General features: G+C 38.1%; 1 protein-coding gene and 1 long non-coding RNA gene across 4 annotated transcripts in view; both read right to left on the bottom strand.

The window, feature by feature from the left end:
- The window catches only part of LOC132106138 (membrane-spanning 4-domains subfamily A member 4A-like), a 144,090-nt gene that overhangs the window by 104,157 nt on the left and 15,451 nt on the right, over positions 1-24,482 (bottom strand). The window contains exons 3-8 of one of the 3 annotated variants that reach the window (XR_009424029.1): positions 22,772-22,882; positions 22,606-22,674; positions 15,652-15,789; positions 15,057-15,173; positions 1,917-1,988; positions 1,339-1,822 (exon numbers count right to left, since the gene is read on the bottom strand). Coding sequence is in view for 1 of the 3 variants with exons in the window: in XM_059511789.1 (XP_059367772.1) it covers positions 1,748-1,822; positions 1,917-1,988; positions 15,057-15,173; positions 15,652-15,789; positions 22,606-22,674; positions 22,772-22,882 (582 nt within the window). In the remaining 2 variants the exon portion in view is untranslated. Of the gene's footprint in view, positions 1-1,246; positions 1,823-1,916; positions 1,989-15,056; positions 15,174-15,651; positions 15,790-22,605; positions 22,675-22,771; positions 22,883-24,482 lie in introns of those variants that run through there. The other 2 variants (XM_059511789.1, XR_009424030.1) reach the window with 2 other exon arrangements.
- On the bottom strand, positions 3,766-7,031 carry LOC132106179 (uncharacterized). Its single transcript, XR_009424049.1, has 2 exons — positions 6,622-7,031; positions 3,766-4,288 (listed from the first exon to the last, which is right to left on the bottom strand). It is a non-coding gene; the product is annotated as an uncharacterized LOC132106179 (long non-coding RNA).

The following is a 24,482-nucleotide window of genomic DNA, read 5'->3' as shown; positions in this document are numbered from 1 at the left end:
ATAAAATGCTCTTTCTTAAGAGTTTCTGCACGTGTATCAACAATATGGTTTTCCATGTTATTAATACTGCTTGTCAAAAATTTTTGAGAATTTCTTATAAATGCTGATTTTCTTTAGCGATGTGTGTTACTGTCATGTTTATATTTTGTTATTCATCTGAAAGCCTGCGCTATTGTTACATGTGCCTTTTTAGTTTGCATTCTACCTTGTTTTGTTTCTGTTTCCTGTGATTTGGAGTCTCTTTGTTTATTGTCAGTGTTGGGAAGGTTACTTTTAAAAAGTATTTCACTGCATACTACAAAATACACGCTTTAACTGTTCAGGACAAACAAGGGACTCGTGTACAATTACCACAAAACAAAAACAGTTGTGGATCATCCAGAAAACAGCACACTGTTCAGATTCAAGGGTATGTAAACTTTGTGTGGGGCAGTTTCTGTAAATTCAATTATTTTGTCCTGTTGAGTTTATATAAACATCTGTTGTGTGAAATGGTTTATTCAGGATAGTACTAAATAAACATACCATGCAATTTTTATGGTCCCTCTTATTTTGTTAAAGTTATTAAAATTTTGCATATTCTGCAAGTGATATGATATGAAATGTGTGAGCAGAACTAAAACTTAGGATGCTTACAATTTAACATAATTACTTTGTCTTATATATAAACAATCAATATATTAAATTATGTATATTGAAAATACACTGAATAATATATTGTTGAATACATAATACATTGTAATGTATGTACTCAAAAACATTCTTTGCAATATATAGATATATATGTGATAAAATGACACTCTATGTGCACACACATAATGTTGCCATGAATTTAACCAGACATCTGATCGTCTAAAAGTCCAAAACTTTTATTTATCTTTTCAGTACAGTTTTTTTATATACCACAAATATTTTCATATACCGTATTTTCCGGACTATAAGTCGCACTGTTTTTCATAGTTTGGCTGGTCCTGCGACTTATAGGAAGGTGCGACTTATTTATCAAATTAATTTGACATGAACCAGGAGAAAACATTACCGTCTCCAGCCGCGAGAGGGCGCTCTGTGTTGCTCAGTGCTCCTGTAGTCTACGCTGAAGACATAGAGCGCCCTCTCGCGGCTGTAGACGGTTATGTTTTCTCTTGGTTCTTGGTTCTAAATAAATGCGGCTTATAGTCCAGTGCGACTTATATATGTTTTTTTCCTCGTCATGACGGATTTTTGGACTGATGCAACTTATACTTACGTGCGACATATAGTCCGAAAAATACGGTACTGAATGTGTAACTATGCAAACAATGAAGTGAGAGAAAAATTTGTGTTCAGCTATATGTGAACCTAAGCATTAACTTTTGAAATCGAAATTGAGTTTTAATAAAGCTATTACATGTAAAATTGTGGTGCAGTATATATTGCAGTATGTAGAAAAATATAACATAACAATAACAATATATATATAAATATATTATTTAATATATCGCATTATATTTTCTAATACAGTGGTTCCCAAACCTGTCTTGGAGGACCCACTGCCCTGCACCTTTGTATGTTTCCCTAATCAGACACAACTTATTTAGTTCTCACAGTCTCTACTATTGAACTGATGAGTGGAATCAGGTGTGTTAGATGAAGGACACATACAAGAGGTGCAAGCCAAGGGGTCCTCCAGGAAAGGTTTGGGAACCACTGTTCTAATACATTCCCATATATTTTCTCTCATAACAGGTAACAGTCCACTCATTCATATTTATTTGGATTCACTGTATTGTGGAGGAGTGTCTGCAGGCTGGTGATGAATGGAAGAGCTGCTTGCCTCAGGTATCTGCAAAAAAAAGAAATAAATATATATATAAATGTTTTTTTTGGCTAGCATTTTACTCAAAGTCCAGTTAACCTGGGGATCAAGCTTTTCTTACCTCTGAGCTTTTAAGATCATGTAAACGCGTGAAATCAGAGGACTGTGGTGATAAAACCTGCGCAAACTGCACCTATGGTTTTAAAAAAAGCACATGTAGTGTTTAATTCCTTCTTACTGTGAGATGCCATAAATGCAATAACATTTGTATGTGAATACAAATGCAGAAGGAACAAGATAAATGTTCCAAAAGACTTTAATCCGACACAATCAAACACAAAGAACTGAACTAAAGTTGTGAGATAATGAGACACACACCTAAACATAACGATGAAATCAAATCCGTAAACATGACATCAAACTAACAGATGGTCAACCAGGAGGAGGACAACAAACTAAATCCAGGAAGGTGCAGGTGGAGCAGATGACCTGGGGCCTGTTTTTTGTGCATCGCTTATTACATCTGAGATCAAATGTCACATCCAAGGCCTTGTCCACACGAATGTTTTTTATTTGAAAACGAATCTTTTTCTCTCCGTTTTGGCCTTCCGTCCACACTGCAATGCCATTTTTAGTCAAGGAAAACTGGCCCTTTTTGAAAACACTCTCCAAAGTGGATATTTGGTTCTTCGAAGCTCATCCCGGAGCTGCTGTCATAGCAACAGGTCCGTAAGCTTAAACCTGCTCGGGAGCAGCTTATTTCATGTGAACAGGATTAGATAGCTTCTTTTCAACCAGAACTGATACTGAAAATATGTCTGCTACCACCGCTACTTTATTACAAGAGTATCGTACTGATCCAGGGACAATAATTTAAAATAATAAGCATTAAAAAAATTATTTAAAAATAATATAAAAATGCTGTGTAGTCCATAGCAGCCTACTATAGACAGCCAGTTTTACTCACTGAAATATTTATTTGTCATAGAAGTATTACTTCATAATTGTATTAGAGTCTCACACACATGCTATACAGATAATAGAGTCGTGCATTATTTTAGGTGATGACTGCTTGATGGAGTGCAGATGCAGATAATATGATATTGACCCTTAAGAAACTTTCATTAATGCTGTCACGTAACAAATCTGTCCAAATATAAAATGAAATGAATAGATAATTTCTACATTGAAATAAAAATGTAAAGACTGTACAACTATTATAAATTGCGAATCTAAATAAGTGGGAATCATGAAAAAAATTCTAATAAAGTAAAAACATGCATCTATTATCTGTTTCATGTATCTATTATAACATTTATGTAGTTTTGTTGCTTGGCTGTTTCCTTATAAAAGTCCAGAAATTTGTCAAGTTTTTCGTCAGGTGTCATCTTAAATTATATGACATCATTATTGCCGTCTTGCCACCAGCCAATCGCTGCACTGCTGATCATGGTTTCGAGTATCGATACATACCCCTTTTAAACCAACACATGAACGCGCAATTATCTCAGATAACTCAATCCAGCGATACTAATCATACACAACAGGTGTGTTCGAAGAACCCAATTAGCCGGATCATGATTAGCACGATGATATCATCTTGGATGTGTCATTTGATCTCGGATGTAATAAGCGACGTACGAAGAACGGGCCCCAGGCAAAGGTGAAAGCAAATTTTCTCGCAATTGGTATTTGCGGCTAAACATGAGGGTTGTGTTTTAGATCAGACATACAATCATGAGTGTGTGCAACCTGGACGTGTCACTGAATGGTGTGTTCTTTTTGTAAATGAAATAATCCTGTCAGAAGAACTGCATAACAATGTATTATGTCTGTTCCGTGTGTATCATCTGCTGTGAGCTTTTTTTCTGATTTGCACATGCACAGAAAGCGAATTTAAGGTTTTCTGATGTATCAGTGTGGATGAAAATGCTAGTGCAGACGGAGAGCATTTTAAAACGAAAATGGCATTTTCAAATGCATCCGGATTAATGTAGATGTAGTCCAAGATGATATCATCTCGCTAATCAGGATCTGGCTAATTCGGTTCTTTGAGCGCACCTGTTGTTGATGATTAATATGGCTGGATTGAGTTATCTGAGATAATTGTGTGTTCATGGGTTGGTTTAAAAGGGGCTATGTATCGATACTCAACCGTGATCAGCAGTGCAGCGACTGGCTGACCACAAGACAGCAACTTAACAAACTCATATAATCAATAAAGACACTGACCAAAAACTTTACACATTTCTGGAATTTTATAAGTAAACAGCCAAGCAAACAACACTACATAAATGTTATAATAGATAAGTGAAATGTGGATTTAAAATGTTTTTATTTTGTTTTAATGTTTTATATAATTCCCAACTTTTTTATATTCATGATTTCTAATATTTGTACAGGCTGTACATTTTTATTTCAATGTTGTAATTAGCAATTCATTAAATTTTATATTTGATCAGATTTGTTAGATGACAGCATTAATGAAAGTTTCTTAAGGCGAGACACTGCAGGTGAATAGGGCAAAAAAATAACTAATAGTTATCACCTTACTTAACCAGTTGATTGGTTACATTGATTATTGCAAACATTTTTTGTATTACAAGTTTTCAAAAATGTTATGTTTAAATATGCAAATGAGGCATTATTTAATGAAATATGTGCTAATTTTCATAAATGTCTACAACCCGAATTCCGGAAAAGTTGGGACGTTTTTTAAATTTTAATAAAATGAAAACTAAAAGACATTGAAATCACATGAGCCAATATTTTATTCACAATAGAACATAGATAACATAGCAAATGTTTAAACTGAGAAAGTTTACAATTTTATGCACAAAATGAGCTCATTTCAATTTTGATTTCTGCTACAGGTCTCAAAATAGTTGGGACGGGGCATGTTTACCATGGTGTAGCATCTCCTTTTCTTTTCAAAACAGTTTGAAGACGTCTGGGCATTGAGGCTATGAGTTGCTGGAGTTTTGCTGTTGGAATTTGGTCCCATTCTTGCCTTATATAGATTTCCAGCTGCTGAAGAGTTCGTGGTCGTCTTTGACGTATTTTTCGTTTAATGATGCGCCAAATGTTCTCTATAGGTGAAAGATCTGGACTGCAGGCAGGCCAGGTTAGCACCCGGACTCTTCTACGACGAAGCCATGCTGTTGTTATAGCTGCAGTATGTGGTTTTGCATTGTCCTGCTGAAATAAACAAGGCCTTCCCTGAAATAGACGTTGTTTGGAGGGAAGCATATGTTGCTCTAAAACCTTTATATACCTTTCAGCATTCACAGAGCCTTCCAAAACATGCAAGCTGCCCATACCGTATGCACTTATGCACCCCCATACCATCAGAGATGCTGGCTTTTGAACCGAACACTGATAACATGCTGGAAGGTCTCCCTCCTCTTTAGCCCGGAGGACACGGCGTCCGTGATTTCCAACAAGAATGTCAAATTTGGACTCGTCTGACCATAAAACACTATTCCACTTTGAAATAGTCCATTTTAAATGAGCCTTGGCCCACAGGACACGACGGCGCTTCTGGACCATGTTCACATATGGCTTCCTTTTTGCATGATAGAGCTTTAGTTGGCATCTGCTGATGGCACGGCGGATTGTGTTTACCGACAGTGGTTTCTGAAAGTATTCCTGGGCCCATTTAGTAATGTCATTGACACAATCATGCCGATGAGTGATGCAGTGTCGTCTGAGAGCCCGAAGACCACGGGCATCCAATAAAGGTCTCCGGCCTTGTCCCTTACGCACAGAGATTTCTCCAGTTTCTCTGAATCTTTTGATGATGTTATGCACTGTAGATGATGAGATTTGCAAAGCCTTTGCAATTTGACGTTGAGGAACATTGTTTTTAAAGTTTTCCACAATTTTTTTACGCAGTCTTTCACAGATTGGAGAGCCTCTGCCCATCTTTACTTCTGAGAGACTCTGCTTCTCTAAGACAAAGCTTTTATAGCTAATCATGTTACAGACCTGATATCAATTAACTTAATTAATCACTAGATGTTCTCCCAGCTGAATCTTTTCAAAACTGCTTGCTTTTATAGCCATTTGTTGCCCCCGTGCCAACTTTTTTGAGACCTGTAGCAGGCATTAAATTTTAAATGAGCTAATTAAGTGGATAAAAGTATAAAATTTCTCAGTTTAAACATTTGCTATGTTATCTATGTTCTATTGTGAATAAAATATTGGCTCATGTGATTTGAAATTCCTTTAGTTTTCATTTTATTAAAATTTAAAAAACGTCCCAACTTTTCCGGAATTCGGGTTGTAGTACAAAAATCTGAACACTAGATGAAGTCAGTTTCAAAATTTTTGTTTAATTTTTTTGACATATTAGAGTCAAATGTTTTTACAGAGGGAATTCTGGTTATCTTTTTTTGTCACTCCATAATTCAGAAAATACTTTCAAGAGCCAGAAAACAATATATTTTCACAATTTTGGGGGGAATAAAATGTTGTATATAATCAAGGAAAATATATATGAACAAATCCCTCTGTAAAAACCTTCAGAATATAGACAGGAATAAAAATGTCAAGTTTGGTGTGTGTAAGTGCTACTGAAGTGGAGATTTATGGCTCAGTGTTGAAGAAAAAACTCATTTTGAGAAAACGGCTTTTAAAAATATGTATTGTAATTGAAATCTATTGACACAAACAGATAAAGTGCTGTAAAAGAAACACTTAACAGTGTCTTTTGGATGCTTTCCTTCCACTAGTTTGAAAAAGCACTTTATTAAAAACCAAAAAGCCCAAAATCTCAAAATTGACAGGTGCTTGAAAAAACTGTGTTTTTGCCTGCAGTGTCTCACCTTAAAGGATCATGTTATCTGCATCTCCTCCGCTCCATCAAGCCACATAATAACTGTCATTACTCAAAACTCTACATTATCTGTATAGCATGTGTGTAATAATATTAGAAGTAATAATTTTATGATAAATAAATCTTTAAATAGTAAAACTGGCTGTCTAAAGTATTAAAGACTACACAACATTATTTTATTATCTTAAATTGTTTTAATTATTATTATTTTAAATTATTGTCCCTGGATCAGAAGGATACTTTTGTAATAAATTACCCGTGGCTGGGACAGATTTTAAGTATCGGTTCTGCTTAAAAAGATGTGATCTAATTTTCCCGAGCAACTTTAAGATTACGGACCTTTTGCTTTGGCAACAACTCCGGACGAGCTTCGAAGTACCAAATAATCCAAGATCAAGCGAAATCGTTGTGATCTGTGTCTGAGGCATACATTGAAAAACACCAACAACATGTTGGCTGGCGACAGTCCATGACATCTCTACTGGTGCGACTATAAATAGGCGCCGGGAGAACACATCATCCACTTCTTCATCTGAAACTTATGTCCGAAGCATGGCATGAAGCAAGAGGATGCAGTGTCTCCTTTCCTACTTAGGGAACCATGGTTACATAAGTAACTGGAGATGTTCCCTTTCAAGGGAACTTCGAACTGCATCCTCTAGGAGTCGCTATGGGTAACAGAATATGCTGAGCCATGCTGAGGGGAGTGCAGGCCAGAACCATGGCGAGCACTTAGTACCAATTCTACCATTTCCATCAGAGCTGCCCTTGGGACGTTAGACGGCTCTCCGTGACATTATCCCTTACGGCCAAAGGTGTAGACTACATACCAAAACTTACATGTTAGGGCCAGACTCCTGGGCCCAAGGTAGAGCTCAAAGCTTGGAATCAAGAATAGATTCCTTTTAAAGGGATACGAAAAAAAGCCTAGCATCATACTAAGGCTTGGCCTGCCACACAGGGGCTACCGCTTGCACTTGCATAAGCTTGCTGAAGGAACCGTCTCAACAGATCCCTAGTAGCAATGTCTCAATAGGTCCCTAGTAGCAACACCCTGTTTAAATAGGTATCCTGAGGATATATTGGTGGAGTGGAGCCATTGAGCTCTGACCAGCTCAAGAAGGTGCATGAAGCAACCACGTGAAGCCCTTACCAAACAGGTTTTTAGAAAGAATACAGCGTACTAGCATGCAAACTTACCACAGTGAGGGTTTTAGAAAGTGCATAAAGACTTCACATGCACACTTACCATAACATGGATTTTGGGATACTTTTCTGAAGGGGTCTTGTGGCATTCTGAAAGAGCAGCTCATAGATGGAATGGTACATCCCAAAACCAATATGTTTGAGACTCATCAACTTGATCTATGGTATAATGTAGGAGTGGTTAGCAGTAAATATCTAGCTTAGGGGGAGGGGCAAACACCCAGCTATCAAATGAGAGGGGATTTGAGAGGGGACCTACCGCATGTTCCAATGCTGGAACAGTTAGCAGTAGATTACCTAGCTGAGGGAGCATAACCCAGCGCATCAGAGAGACAAAGGAAGGGCCTAGTTCAACTGATACTACTGGTTCCAAGTGCTCTGGAAAACAGAGAACTCAACTCTCACGTGAGAGGTGAACTCAGAACTCAGAAAGGAGTAGGGGAGCATAGGTAGGGGAGCTCTGCCAAACTCCCAAGAGAGCAAGATGGTTCTCGCAAACGCCACCTCTAATTCCTGCTCCATGCCTCACCAAGGGGGAATATCCTGGTGACCAGGAAGCCACTCAGAGCGACCTAGCCAGACATCCAGAAAATTTTGCAATGCCGTGCCGGGGGCCTGCAGAAGCCTATGACCTGGCCGCATGTTCCAGAAAGTATGAAGACGGAGCCAACGCTATCATACTGGCATGACACAATATCAACAAGTGAAGTAATAATGCAAGTTGAGCACCTGGTTTCTGAATCCAGAAAGGACATAAACCCAGAGGTTTTGGAAAAACACTGCAAAGAAATGTCACAGAAGGATTGTAAGCACATAACCACAAGCACATTACACACACACACACACACACACACACACACACACACACACAAAGAAGTTTCTGGTCCGGACTATAAATTAAGTGTTCACTATGAAACCATAGGACCAACCAAAACATCATAGGTCCAGAATAGGAGACTATAATGTATGAAGTTCCCACCTAACCTTGGTCAGGTGGAGAGCTGGTGGTTATAGCAGAATTAGGAAGGGGAAGATAAGGGCATATGTAAAACCCCTAAAGGGAATGAGTAGATACTCAAAGTATCACTCTGATCTGGACGAAAGCGCTGGCGCATTGTCTGGATCAAATCCCTTAGGCCTTGCCTACCTTCAATTGACCTGCGATTCTTCCTACACCTACCTACAGGTGGGAAGGAGCACGAGTCTGGACACTATCCTCAGACCGAGATGGACCAGGACCCCTCTGATGTACACTGAGCACGCCTTTGGCTCCCTGAACTTCTTGACCACTGTCTCAACGGAAATACTGAAAAGTTTGGATGGTGAAACTAGAGCATCAAGAAGAAAGCCCTTTTCTTTCTTCCCGATATCTGCCAGATTCACCAACAAAAGTCTCTCCGTTACTACCATAGATGCCATAGCAGAACAGTCTGATTTACCTGGAGCACCGTCTGACCTACTGCTGCGTATGCAGCAAAAAAAAAGAAAGATGTATCCTGAAGGATACAAAAAACAGAGCGATCATGTGTCATCAGGTGTCAAAATAATGATGACATGTATGCACATATCTGCTAAATGTATTGATAGTGCTCGTTATGATTGAATAATGTACGCTCTTACCACGTTCAAAATGCACGCTTCAAACAAAACAGTGAAGACAAAGAAGATGATGACGTGTTCTCCCGGCGCCTATTCATACTATGGTCACACCAGTAGTTACGTCATGGGCTGTCGCCGGCCAACATGTTGTTGGTGTTTTTCAATGTATGCCTCAGACACGGATCACAACAAGGCGTTCCCCCCCATAGCGACCCCTAGAGGACACAGTGTCTTGTTCCCTACTCAGGGAACCATGATTACATAAGTTACCTGAGAGTTTTATTGTTAGATGAAATTTATGCCCTTGCTCCCTGGGGTCCGTTTTTCGTACTTCGCTTAGTTCACGCACAGGCGTATCACAGTGTTTGTTGTAGAGAGTGACAAGCTACGGTAATAATTGGTAACTATATAATAGCTTATAGAAAAATACATCAGATATCATATTTTTGCCATGACTAGTTTATTATGATGTATTAAAGAGAAAGATTAAAATAGCCTTGACAGCCTAATTTACTTGCACATAACTACTGAGGAACTTTTATCTCTCATATCAGACTCGTGTGTATCGGTGAGATAAATGGGTAAAGCAGGCAGTGGACCAAACCACTGTGAGGCAAGGGAGGGTGGACTTAAAACAATTCTGAACTTGAAATGTTGACAAGACATCAGTAAAACACGTGAACAATGTCTGCTAAAGTCACATTTACCTCAGGAAAAACATTCATTGTACATTAACTCGATAGTCAGCTAGAAAAAATAAAATAACTAGAGAGAAGCATTGTATTACATTCATGATATTTTACTGAACCTGTCGGCTTCATTTTTAATGTTTGTTTGAAGAAATCTGTCATGGGAATTGAGTATAATGAATCGTGTTTTTTCAAATTTTGTTATTATATGCTTGTTTAAGACCACACACACAAAATTGTCTTGTCTGCACTTAACATGCTCAACATTTATTGGACATTAATAGAATTGTTGTGGAGTAAATAAAAAGCATCAAGGAACTTTAAGCTGCATCTTTATGTCTTTGTTTGGAACTCTGTTCCCCCACTGACAGCACAAGCTGGTTTTAGTTAAATCAGGAGTCTTTATACATATTGAATAGTGTTACGGTCATGTTTATAGAGCTGAAAGGACAGCGTGGAAGCTCTTTCATGAGATCTGAATTCTACGCTGTAAGACGACCTCAACATATCACAGCACGGTGATTGGATCATAAGAGTTCATTCTCATTAATAATACTGAGAAAAGCTCAGTAATCTGATGAAGTAGATGCGTACTCTCCAGCCACGGTCGCTAATCACTGCAAAAGATTACGAACATACTTTACTTTTCGTGACGTTGGTTCAACTTACAATATGATTGAAATTCAAACTGCAGATCTGTGCACACTCTAACAGCTAAAACTGCCCACAACACATTAAGTGTTGGACAAGGATTTGACTGGAACAACAAATATACTTCAATCAGGACCACTTCCGTCAAGTATATTTATGACAATTATAATTGCATACAGTTAGTGTTGGTGGTATGGTTATGTTCTTGGCAACACTCCACACGCCTGTCCATGCAGCCATGCTTGGACAGAGCGTTGAGAGCAGCAAAACAAACCCCCCTGGGTACAGAACAGAACCATTATAAACATACATAATTACAATTCACAATTACATGATGTGGCGGTGGAGGCGTGGTTCAGCGAGGTCTGCAAAGGGAGAGAGAGCGAAGAGACAAGCGGTGGTAAGTGGTTCAAGTGAGAAACAAGTAACACCTGGTTCTCGTTATAGTGATTGGCGTGGGGAAACACTATTTAAGCCGCCCGAGGATCGGCAGAGAGGGAGAGACCTGAGGACTCGGGGAAGGACGCAGCAGCAGCAGCAGCAGCAGCAGCGCTGAAAGTTAATCCTTAGGGACGAGTGAACGAACGTGAACTGGAGTGTTTATGCGCATGTGGCGAGACTTTGTTTTCGGTTTTGTTTTCTTTTTAAAATAATAAAATCTTCCTCGAGCCTCAGCAACCCGACCCTGGTCTCCTTCCTTCACCCACAAAGAGATCGTGAACTGTATTACACATGAGTTGTAAACAAAATGTGATAGAGACTGCTTCCAATGAAGAGACTGTAAAGAAAGAACAAAGTTAGATCGGATTACAGGTTCAGTTGGTGGAGTTGGAGTTGGAGTAGGGAGTAAATTGCAAGCAGCGATGCGTTGGAAGAGACGCTGAAGAATGGAAATTTAAATAGACCACAGGTGATAGGTGTCAAGACTGGATTGGTACACGTCAAGAACAGCTGACTGTCAGATGATGCAAGCGTGACTAACGTGGCCTGACTGAACTAACGCGATGCTCAGGACCACTTCCATCAAGTATATTTTTTTGACAATTATAATTGCATTCAGTTAGTGTTGGTGGTATGGTTATGTTCTGGGCAACACTCCACACGCCTGTCCATGCAGCCATGCTTGGACAGAGCAGGGAGAGCAGCAAGTCAAACCCCCAAAACAACCATATGCCAAACTCCCCAACACAACTGATGCAATTTGAATGGCCAGCAATGAGAAATGTTGCTTGATACTATATTTATGGGGGAAGCATCACCCAAACTCGGAAAGAAAGCATACAACAAGCATGTTGCTTTAGCTGCTTATGCAAAAAATTTGGATTAACTGCATGGGGGAAGCATACACCCCTAGCAGCAGCAGTCTAATACGATGGCAGTTTGTATATCATTTAATTTAAGTATCTAACATGCTGAAAAGTCACATTGAGGGGGAAGCATACACCCCTAGCAGCAGTGTAATACGACGGCAGTTTGTATATTATCCAATTTTAAGTGTCTAACATGCTGAAAAGTCACATTTAGGGGGGGGGGGGGGGGGTTGGGCGTTATCCAAAGTTAAGCAATAGAGGATGTGCAACAAGCATGTTCTTAAAATGCTTAAAGCAACTGTGTGATTGTAAAGGGGGAAGCATACACTCCTAGCAGCAGCAGCAGTCTAATATGATGGCAGTTGTATATTATCCAATTTTATGTATCTACCAAGCTGTAAAAATCACAAAGGGGGAAGCGTCACCCCAAGTTGAGCAATTGAGGATGTGCAACAAGCATGTTTCTTAAAATGCTTAAATCTCATGCCAAATTCCGAGTACCAACAGAGAAGTACCGAATCCCCATCTCCAAAAGTCTCCAGCCTTGTCATATCTGCAAGACAAAAATACAGCTTCCGAATCTCTCTGGAAAACCAAGCTCCTGTAGGCGGAGCTATAATACTGATATTTTGTGTTGTTTCCATTAACATATATTCACTTATGTGCTGATTTCCCACAACAACAAAAAAAAACAGAAATCTGATGCAGTTGTACTTACCTGAATGGGGTCTTTTACCATGTTTTAATAGCAAAGGATGTGCAAATCCAGCATCAACCTGGTCTTGTTTAGAAAAAATTCTTCACTGAGATGACGAGAACACAAACACACTTGCTACACTCCATTGCTGCCCCGGAAAAGCAAACTGCATCCACAGTTCATGTAATGCTCGGTTCTTTGAGAAGCCAAACATGGTAACTTTCCCTCACATCCAAAACACACTTATTTGGAGACATTCTTGAACAAATCGTATACAAATCCTATGCAGCGTTGCCAACAAATTCCTGATGAATTGCGTTTATGGCGAGGTCTCCCTCTCCTCTGGTCGACATGTGCGCAGGCATGCATTCCCGAGAGAAATGCTCATAAGGAGTTCCACCATCATCTACGTCATTAGATCCATGATCGAAAAACTACCGAAACTGTACAACCCAGAAGTAAGATTTTTTGGCACAGAAAACTCCTTTCATCCACATTGGCCATGTTTAGCATGAAAATCCATGTCTTTAACACTGAACAACTCTGAATCCATGAAACACCATTGTAGCCCCCCACATTAAGCAAATTTGTGATACATACGACCCCTTGCACGATGAGCATGTAATGCACTAAAGCTGTGAGTTGCATAATGGAGGGTGGTAGTCCAGCAGGGGAAGCATACACCCTTCGGAAACTTAGGATGACGTCCAGTCTGAATGAAAATGCTCCATATAAACACCTCAGTCAGAATAAAATTGCCCAAACCAAAATGGTAATCTGTTGAAAGGGGAGGGATAACCTTCTATAAACGAACTAAGTTACAATTCTGCCATGTGAACGTGTTAAACCGATTACTTGTATCTATGTAACCACATCAATAGTCGTAGTCATCAGAATGGGAACGTGATGTCGGCAACACAAGTGCATTCAGTGATTAGTAGACACTGACATTACAGTAGAGACTGGAAAATAGTGGACGAAAAATATAAAAATTCCAATTATACAATAACACACATTAGAATGGAATCTGGAATCTCATGACCAGAGCAGAAAGCTGATGTAATGAGGGAGCAAAATTTACTGCTTCCAGCTTAGAAACAACACTATTATAGTGAATAGCACATTGAAAACACTTAGTTAATTGCAAGCAGCGATGTGATGGAAGAGACACTGAATAATGGGAATTTAAATAGACCGCAGGTGATAGGTGTCAAGACTGGATTGGTACACGTCAAGAACAGCTGACTGTCATGATGCAAGCGTGACTAACGTGGCCTGACTGAACTAACGCGATGCTCGATATAAAAAGTGTTAAAAACTACAAACATGGCAGAAATGTGGGACCGACAGAGTAGTTAATCATCAATATGAACAATAAATATTTAATGTGTTACAGACTATTTTATTGTATTTTGAATTTGTATTAATAGGTTAAATCTATGCACGTAAAACCATGTGGCATGAAATTTAATTAAATTTTATGCAGTATGTTTTTAGGGCAAGTCAGTTCACAGTAAACACTGCTCCCCATGAACTCCATCTCTGAAAGTGCTGCGGGTTTAATCAGGGTTTCCCATACATTGATTTATTTGTGGCAAGCTGCCACAATATCAAAACTGACCGCCACAAGTAGATTTTCCAAAAGGCTTTGACTTTATTGAATAAACATGAGGAGTGAACGTTTCAAAATCAAAAACCGGTGCGGGTGTTTTTATATCAATGTATTTCAGAAAGAAACCGACTGTATATACAAATTTTTTTTTATGCCATTTTCAATTAATCTTGCATGTGATGCCTGATAAAGCAGCTTTTTGTGAGCTTAGCGCTTTTTTGTGTACAGGGTTACCAGAGAAACCTCTTAAAAATCTCTCCCGCTCTTAAAGAGCCTCCCACTGGAAGAAAATGAATTTGCACATATATATTTATATAGGGGCGGGGGGGCGCCACAAATATAGTGTAAGACTGTGGGAAACACTGGGGTTAATGTTTGGGAATACAATGTGTGCTGAGTTCACTTCATTTACATTTACATAAATTCAAACATTTCTGTCGACAGTAGATTAAAACTCAATTTTGCAAGTGAAGAACTCAACATTTGAGATTAAAGAACTATATTAAATTTTTGTATTGTAATGTAGTGTTTGTTGGTTCTTGTAAAGCATGAACCCAAGTGTCAACAGCCTTAAAAGTAACTATTTCCATTTTATATACATATCAGTTCAGTTAACACACACAAAATGTTTGGAAAGTCCTGGTTTGGCTCATTACTCACCAGAGAAGGAGAATGGCAGGCGCTGGCTTTACAAGCAAATGCTGACAGACAGATGGAGATGATAAACTCGAGCACAGTGAATAACATTATAACACCTCTGATTCCCCTGAAGAGAGTCTGAGAGAAAAATCAACATTAACACAAATAATCCATTATCATTTGTACTCAGACTTGTACAATCAAAACTCAAAAATAATTTTGTGCCTGAAAAAACTCTTGCAAATGCAGTAATGTTAGCAGCATAAAAAAATATATATATATTTTATATTTTTAGTATATCATTGCGTCTTTAGTAAATGCTGACAAATCTTTTTTAATGCCAAATGAAGGTTTGCACTGGCACAAGCTGTTAGTAAATCTAGCCCTGATAAGTCAAACTGGACTGAGTTTACAATTAACGTATAATGTCAATGACTTATTGTATTATAAATGATCTATAAACTACTACTGAAATGCCAGATACAAAAAGTGAACAGAGGAGTGCAGATTAAGGCTTGTGTACTGACCACACAGTGATCTTACAGTAAATTTTAAATACAATTTCCATTTTGACACAATTTGATTTTAATTGTGAATATAAAAGTTGATGACATACCTTATACTTTTGCTCTAAATAACAGGAAAAATCGCTGCAGTCATAGTATCGCCATAAAACAAAATCTAGTGAAAGGTAAACAATGGCAATCCCTGCAGTTATAATACTGGAAATGTTCATTCCCAGTGAAGCATTCATCTATAGACAGAAAAAAATCACAAAAAACAATTAATAAATTAGCAAGACTTTTGTAGAAATGTTTAGAAATTGTGTTACCATGTTAATGTACATATAAAAGTATATGAAGTGTGATTAAAAATGCACTTTTGAGGTTATTAGTTGCAGAAATTTGATTGGCTGATAGCGGCCTTGTTTTCATATTATTATTTTCATATTATGAAGATTCATATTCATTTTCAACTTTACCAATCCTACGGTTAAATTTTTGTGGAGTTGAAGTGCCTCCTATATATGCAACTTTGTTGCAATTTGGCATGAATTTTCAAAATGTCCTGTGTATACCACTATATACAGCTATATAAATATATATATTGCTTCATTGAGTTTGGGTGCTGCGTTCAGGACATAAAGATCAATTTGTGAAAAAAAAGAGGGTTGCCAGCAGCATCCCTGGCTGAAGTGTGCAAAATTTTGTGAATGACTACTGAAACTAAGGTCCGTCTCCAGAATCACACCAAGATTCCTGACTTGATTTTTTTTATTTGACCCCTAAAGCAAAGGTATGCATTCACCTTGAAAACTTCATCTTTGTTTCCAAACGTTTTTTTCTTGTTTAACTGAAGAAAGTTCTGCCACATCCAACTATTCATTTCATTAATAAATTGGCAGAGGGAGTCAATGGGGCTGTAGTCATTTGGGGATAAGGCTAGGTAAATCTGGGTATCATCAGCATAGCTGTGATTGGCAATTTGGTTCTTTCTCATTATTTGACTTAGTGGGAGCATATAAAGGCTAAACAAGAGCGGTGCAAGAATTGAGCCTTGTGGGACTCTGCATGTCATTGACGTCTACTTAAAATTGTCCAGGTATAGATTTGAGTTTAATTATTTGTTCAGCTGTACCTTTTTTTATAATTTTGCCAATAAAAGGAAGATTAGATATTGGTTTATTGCTCAAAATGGTGTTATCAAGATTGCTCTTTTTCAAGAGGGGCTTAACAACTGCAGATTTAAGGAGTTTGGATATGGCCCAGTAAGAAGTGAGGTGTTCACCACTTCTAAAAGATCTGCTTCTAAGCAGGTAAGCACACTTTTGAAAAAAGTGTATCAAGATAGCAGGTTGACGATTTTAGGTGCTGCGCTATTTCGTCCAAAATTTTGCTATCAATTACTTGAAAAAATGGACATAGTATCTTTTTGATATTGCGGCCAAATCTGTCTGACCTCTGCATTACTTGAAGATGTGCTAATCGCCTTCCTGATATTGATGATTTTCTCATAAAAGAAGGAAGCAAACTCATTGCATTTGCTGTCTGAGAGCATTGCCATGGTTGAGAGACTGACAAACCCCCCAAGTCAGATTCCCAACCATGGCAAAAATAGTACAAGTGTTGTTTAAGTTACTGTTTATAAGGTTTGAGAAGAAATTCTGTCTAGCTGTGGCTAGTTTCACATTAAAATCATGAAGGCAGTCTTTATAGATGCTTAGTGAATTTAAAGTTTTGCCTTCCGCCACATCCGCTCTGCTTTTCTGCATTGTCTTTTCATAGTCTGAACTGCTGTTGATCTTCTCCAAACTGATTTCTGTCTGCTAATTTTCTTATTGACTATTACAGGAGCAATATCATCATTCTTAACCTTTTATGTTAAAGGAATCAAGGAGAATATCAACAGAGTCTGCAGAAGGCAGAAGCCAGGGTGAGGCTTGTCCATTGCACTCAAGTGGGTGGTTTAGTTCAAATTTATCACAGACCTCACTAGTGATGCTTGGTGTTAAAGATATAGCCTCCATAAACAGCACACTAGTGTTCTCGTTAATGCATCTTCTGATGGAGACAGTTCTAGATTCAGTGTTAGCAGAGATCAATATATCAAAGAAAATACAGAAGTGATCAGATAGTGCTACGTCTTTAATAACAATGGATGAAATGTTTAGACCCCTACTGATGATTAAGTCTAGAGTCCACCTTTGTGTGTGGGTCCATGCACATGCTGAGTCAAGTCAAAAGTGTTTAGCACCGTTATCATTTCTTTTGTAGTTTTGTTTTCTGAATTATATATGTGAATATTAAAATCCCCTGCAATAGCAAAACAGTCAAACTCTGAGGAAATCATTGATAACATTTCTGTGACCTCTTCAACAAAGGCTGGAGAGTATTTTGGAGGCCTGTAAATAATAATAAACAGAATGCGAGCAGCACCTTTCAGCACAATCCCTAGATATTCAAAAGACAAGTACTGACCAAATTACACTTGTTTGCATTGATAGACATCTTTAAATAGAGCAGCTACACCCCCACCTCTCCTAACAGTCCTGCAGTCCTAACAGTCCTCCTAACGGCTCTGGTGTTTCCGGTGACTGTGATATGTTGTCCTGGCTTCCCTGGCTGTTTCCAGAAAGTTGTCCTTGGGTGCGGAGTCTTGGAGCAGTTTTGATACATCAGAGTCTGTATGTGAGAAGTTCTATGGTTAGGGCTCAGCCGGGATGTTATCTATGAGCTGTGCTTGTTGTGGCTGCATGGTGTTATCAGTGTCCTTGTGGGATGTGTCAATGACGATCATCAGAATGTTGAGAAAGTTCTTTGTTAACATCAGAGATCATTGCTTGAGGAAGGCAGCATGTTGTTGGAGTCCTGCTATTGATATTTCTGATAATGGTCACCCACTATCAGAGTCCTGGGCTCGGTTGCGCTCTGAGCTGAATGCCGCTGTCTGCTCGACCTTGAGCGCCTGTTAGTAGTGGTGTTAGCTGCTGGCTGATCCGATCCATGTTTAATCACATTTGGGGATTCCTCACCTGCATTCATTAATGATTCAAATCTGTTCTCAAGATGTATAAGTGTTGTTAGAATACCAGTATTCACAAGCTGTGTCATCTGAATCTGAATCTGGGGTAGAGGATGCTACAGCAGCAATACGAGAAACTCGTGACAATCTGATGTCTTGTGTTCCTTTGGGTCTCGCTCCCTGTTTGTGTCATCGATTAGTGTGGCGATCAGTTTCAGCTTGTTTCTCTACACTTTGTATAAACCGTTGAGATTCAGAAGTTTTATGGGACTCATCAGGTGTATGCTGAGAGGGTCCATGATGACGATCTGCTGAGTGTTTCCGCCTGTTTTGGAAGTCCAGCAAGAACCTTTGTTTCAAGGACAACAATCCTTTGTAGAAGTTTGCAGCAGTTCATGCAAGTTGTTTTCCCGTCACCAGAATGTAAGCTGGCATGACTCCCTGAGTTCCCTACTCCTGCATGGCTCCCTGAGTTCTGAGTATCCTACTCCGCCATGGCCCCGAGTTTTGAGTTCCCTATCCCGCCATGGTCCCCTGAGTTCTGAGTTCCCTATTCCACCACGGTCCCCTGAGTTCTGAGTTCCCTATTCCACAGTGGTCACCATAGCCCCTGACTTCCCTACTCAACCACAGCCCCTGAGTTCCCTGCTCCACCATGTCTTGTGTTTTCCTCCTCCGCGTGCCACATTACCTTGTTTCTCCCATGTCTTGTTATGATCATAGTTCCCAGGAGTTTCCTATGTTTAACCCTCTGGAGTCGATTAACGCGGAAACGCGTTTTGAGTCATTTTCTCCTGATAACCCCGAAAAGAACTTAAATTACACTTTCAGTTTTAATCGTACAGATAAGAGCAATACATCAATCGAATCTGTAAAGGGTCTACTTTGTTTTGGATACAGACATAATAACAACAAAACTTTGTGCACTTATAAAATAAAGATAACAAACAAGGTGTGCTGTCTGCAGCCTTTGTCTGCGCTGATCTTCTTTTACAAACACATCATTAAAATGAACTGTAACTCCGTGAATACTCAACGAAAATACATGAGTGAGATATCTATAGAAAGCTTGACATGTCTATTTGTTTTAAACTAAACAAGTGCCGCTGAAAACAGATATTCTGTGATAAAGTAATCCATATGAAAACAACGCGATGTCCGTTTTTCACATCTCCCTTCATTATATCTAATGTGACCACGCACCTGCACTGAACGCGCTATTCAGATTCAAACTGAAGCGCGCGGCTTGAATACGCCCACACAGGAGAAAAAGCAGCGAGACTGTTCTTCAGGTTTTTTTATTTTACTGTTTGCTTTGCGATGAGAGGAATAAGACATAAATCACCCCAAAAAGATGTGATGTGGTTGAGGATTTGAGAAATGGTTTTCCTCAGAAAAAAAAGAATGAAGCACTTTATTCAGCAGAGATCATAAACATGAGTAAGTCTCTTTTTATTTATTTATATACTTATACTAGTTTTCACATAACGTTTAAACATTTTACTAGTTAAGACTTTTTCCAAATACTTTTTCCAAACTATAATTCCTGACTAAATGTATAATCAAGTTAAACATTATGAAGTTTCAATAACAATATACAATACTATACCATTCAAAAGCTTGATGTAAATGATATAAATGTAACCAATAGATAACTTTAACAAATGTAAAAACAATGCTGTTCTTTCAATTTATTCCTCCTAAAAACCCAGAAAAATATTCTCAGCTCTTTTCAACATTAATAATAATGATAATAATAATAACAATAAATGTTTTTTTGTAGAAAATAAGATTGTTAAAAGGATTTCTGAAGGATTGTGTGACTGGAGTAATGATGCCAAAAAATTAGTTTGAAAGTCAGCTTTGTTTCTAATAAACTGTTTAACTGCTCCCCCAAGTGGATATTAAATTATGTTGTGGGATAATTAAATATATTCTTAATAAACTACAAACATAAAATTATATAGATTTATTTTGTCCTCACATTCTTTCTTGTAACTCCTCCTTCTCAGTGTCACAGCTGACTGAGTGGCTCATTATGCAGCTCATTATGCGGGCCTTTGTCTTCTAAGGTCTAAGTCTTCGAAAATTTAAATCAACATATTGTTTTCTGTAAGTGAGTAATAAGATGATTTTCACATCATTCAGAAAGAAAAAAATTCTAGGCTACAAGCTCCAGTTCTCAAAAATCCCGGGAACCAATTTTTTTTTGTATGTGTTTTATGGCCTTTTTCAAGTGTTTTAACATTTGTAGTTTTTCACTAACCACGCATAATATTTTTTTTTCTCAAAAACACAATCATGTATATACATGCATTTCACATATTATTATAGCCCAGTTTGTGCTGATTACAGTGAGATTAGACTTTACCCATTTAGATATTCATAAGAAACTGAAAAGAGCACAAATGTCAGGGCATGACAAAACTTCTCTAGGCCCGAAAAAATTTTTTTTTTTGGCCCGTGATTTACTTTGGGTTGGTGTAAATAAAGTCTTCACAGATTCCCCTACAGTCGTGGCCAAAAGTTTTGAGAATTACATAAATATTAGTTTTCAAAAAGTTTGCTGCTAAACTGCTTTTAGATCTTTGTTTCAGTTGTTTCTGTGATGTACTGAAATATAATTACAAGCACTTCATACGTTTCAAAGGCTTTTATCGACAATTACATGACATTAATGCAAAGAGTCAGTATTTGCAGTGTTGGCCCTTCTTTTTCAGGACCTCTGCAATTCGTCTGGGCATGCTCTCAATCAACTTCTGGGCCAAATCCTGACTGATAGCAACCCATTCTTTCATAATCACTTCTTGGAGTTTGTCAGAATTAGTGGGTTTTTGTTTGTCCACCTGCCTCTTGAGGATTGACCACAAGTTCTCAATGGGATTAAGATCTGGGGAGTTTCCAGGCCATGAACCCAAAATTTCAACATTCTGGTCCCCGAGCCACTTAGTTATCACTTTTGCCTTATGGCACGGTGCTCCATCGTGCTGGAAAATGCATTGTTCTTCACCAAACTGTTGTTGGATTGTTGGAAGAAGTTGTTGTTGGAGGGTGTTTTGGTACCATTCTTTATTCATGGCTGTGTTTTTGGGCAGAATTGTGAGTGAGCTCACTCCCTTGGATGAGAAGCAACCCCACACATGAATGGTGTCAGGATGCTTTACTGTTGGCATGACACAGGACTGATTTATTTATGCAACGCAATGATGGCTGCACGCGTTTCTTTGCAGGTCACCATGGTTAACAATGGATGAACAATGGTTTCAAGCATCACCCTCCTTTTAACATGTCAAGTCTGCCATTCTAACCCAATCAGCCTGACATAATGATCTCCAGCCTTGTGCTCGTCAACATTCTCACCTGAGTTAACAAGACGATTACTGAAATGATCTCAGCAGGTCCTTTAATGACAGCAATAAAATGCAGTGCAAAGGTTTTTTGGGGATTAAGTTAATTTTCATGGCAAAGAAGGACTATGCAATTCATCTGATCACTCTTCATAACATTCTGGAGTATATGCAAATTGCTTTTATAAAAACTTAAATATTGGAAATTGGAAAAGTTGTTGCTTATGTAATTCTCAAAACTTTTGGCCACAACTGTACATCTCCTTGCTCTGTCACAGTAGCAGCAGCATCGTTATATATGTGTGCCTTGGACCACAAAACCAGTCTTAAGTTGCTGAGGTATATTTTTAACAATATCCACAGGGAAAACATTTATTGTTTATAGAAATTACTCAAATGCAGATCATATTATTATTATTGTGCTACCTAGTGTTGAGTGTCTGTGCGTCTAAATAGACATACATGTTTGGGACCTTCCTGATAATTTTGGGGTCATTAAGTGTAGGTGCTGCATTCAGGACATAAAGATCAAATCATGAATTATGGTCATTGATACCCATATAAATTTATAACAGAAAAAATGTGAGAAGAATAAATCAGTATAAATAAGTCTAGAAAATCAGTACAAACACAACAGAACACTATTTCTGTACTTCCAGCAGGTGCTTAAATGCCAAAAATAATAACTGCTGTGTACATACCAAACACAAACCGGAGGGTTTTTCTTTGTTGTTTTCTGCAGCAATGCTGAGTGAGCCTGCAGCAATGTACTGAGAAGAGAGAGAAAGAACAACACTGAGGCTTGGGTTGAAATATGTAGTTTGTTTTCTAAAAGATCTAAAACTTAATTGTATAGTAGTTTCTTACGATGAGAGATCCCCAGTAAGTAATACCAGTATGGATAAAGATGGCTTCAGCATAAACTGTAGACACAATGCCAAACAGGAGAGTCATCACACCGATCATTATCTGGACCGTCTGTGAGAGACAAATAGAAATGCAGAAAGTGTGAGTAGCATGAGAGTCTTTGATAAAGTGGAACAATATAAATCATACAATATGGGAGCTGTAGTTATGGACTTATGATGGTACTAGAAAAATATTCCCAAAAATATATTTTGCAAGTGTGGAATTGTCATTTTATGAATGTCATTGTATTCACAGATGTGCATGATTTTTTGTAAATTCAATTCAGTTTGTAATCAAGGTTCCATGTGCTTTAAGTTACCCTATTTTAAAGACACCAATACACCGAATGAGCAAATGTTTAAGATTGAGATTTTTGAAATGGTAATTAATCAAAAAATAAAAGCCTGTAAAATAATATTAATAAAAGCCTATATAAAATCTGTTAATCATATATCATAAATGTTCATCACCTTTTTAGAATACTTGGATTAAACCAATTTCAAATCTTGAAATAATGACTGCCTTGAAAAAATGGATGGACAAAAAATATTTAAATGGCAATATATAGTATGTGATAGTTTTGCCAATGGTATTGAAAATGATTGTACATTATGAAATCCAAATATAATTCTATTGCTTTTTTTTTAGTGGACAGTACTAGTCTTGTGGCGAATAACTGAACCATGCAAGTCAGTACACTGAGAAAAAATAGTCGGCCAATGCTTCCGGCTCTGGAATGACGTTCTTGCTCTGAAGTCAGTTTGATGGCTTGGGAGAATCCTCTTGTTAAGTATGATGTAAGGACTGCTTTTTCCGGGTCCAAGTCTCTACTCATTTCACTTGAGAATACTATCTCAGCAGCAATTATGAGCACTATTGAATTAATATTACATATAATTAAGCCAGTTTGTTGTTTTCTGAGGGGGCATCTGGCAGAGTGTTAGGACCCAGAAGCAGTGAAGCATAATGTCAGACATAACAAGCAGATATAAAGGGTCCTATTATGCTTTTTATTATGAATTTTAGTCAGTGTGTTGTATGTATGTCTGGGCTTAAAAAGATCTACAAAGTTATACATCTTAAAGTTGACTCCAAAGGGAGATATTTCATTAAAAAATCCCTTTTCAAGAACTACAAAAAAAAAAAAAAACGTTTAGTTTGAACTACAGCGTTGTTCTCTGGGGTTTGTGATGCACAAAGCAGTCCATTAGAATATCATTAAAATAAATCCTGTCTATGGAAATGGTTGGTTGGTGGGGAGGGGCGAGGTCATGGTTTGAACACTTGGCTGAGTGGATCAGACAAGACGACGACAGAGAAGTGCTCCTGTAGCGTCGAGTTTTGAGGGGAGTCATAAGGTGTTACAGTGCTGGATTCACCAAAAGGCTTTTGCTGAAAGACATAGCAGTTCCCCCATTGTCAGGAAAATCTGCTGTATCTGTATCACGGCCTGTAAGTGTGCTGCTTTATTTGTTGTTGTGTGTGTTATTTATGTTTCAAAGTATAAGTTGAATGCCGTTTCTACGATGTAATACATATTACCGTTGCGCTTGTCTGTAGATAGTAAATGCAGTTGTTTTTAAGCAGTTTTTGACATCCTATCTAAACCATGATTTAGGCAAAAAAAAATACCAATAATGTTACCACTCTAATATGTCTTGCAATATCA

The sequence above is a fragment of the Carassius carassius genome, chromosome 26 (genome assembly GCF_963082965.1).
Source record: "Carassius carassius chromosome 26, fCarCar2.1, whole genome shotgun sequence".
Classification (NCBI taxonomy): domain Eukaryota; kingdom Metazoa; phylum Chordata; class Actinopteri; order Cypriniformes; family Cyprinidae; genus Carassius; species Carassius carassius.
The sequence above is the reverse complement of the archived record's forward strand: the minus strand, read 5'-3'. Positions and strand labels throughout refer to the sequence as shown.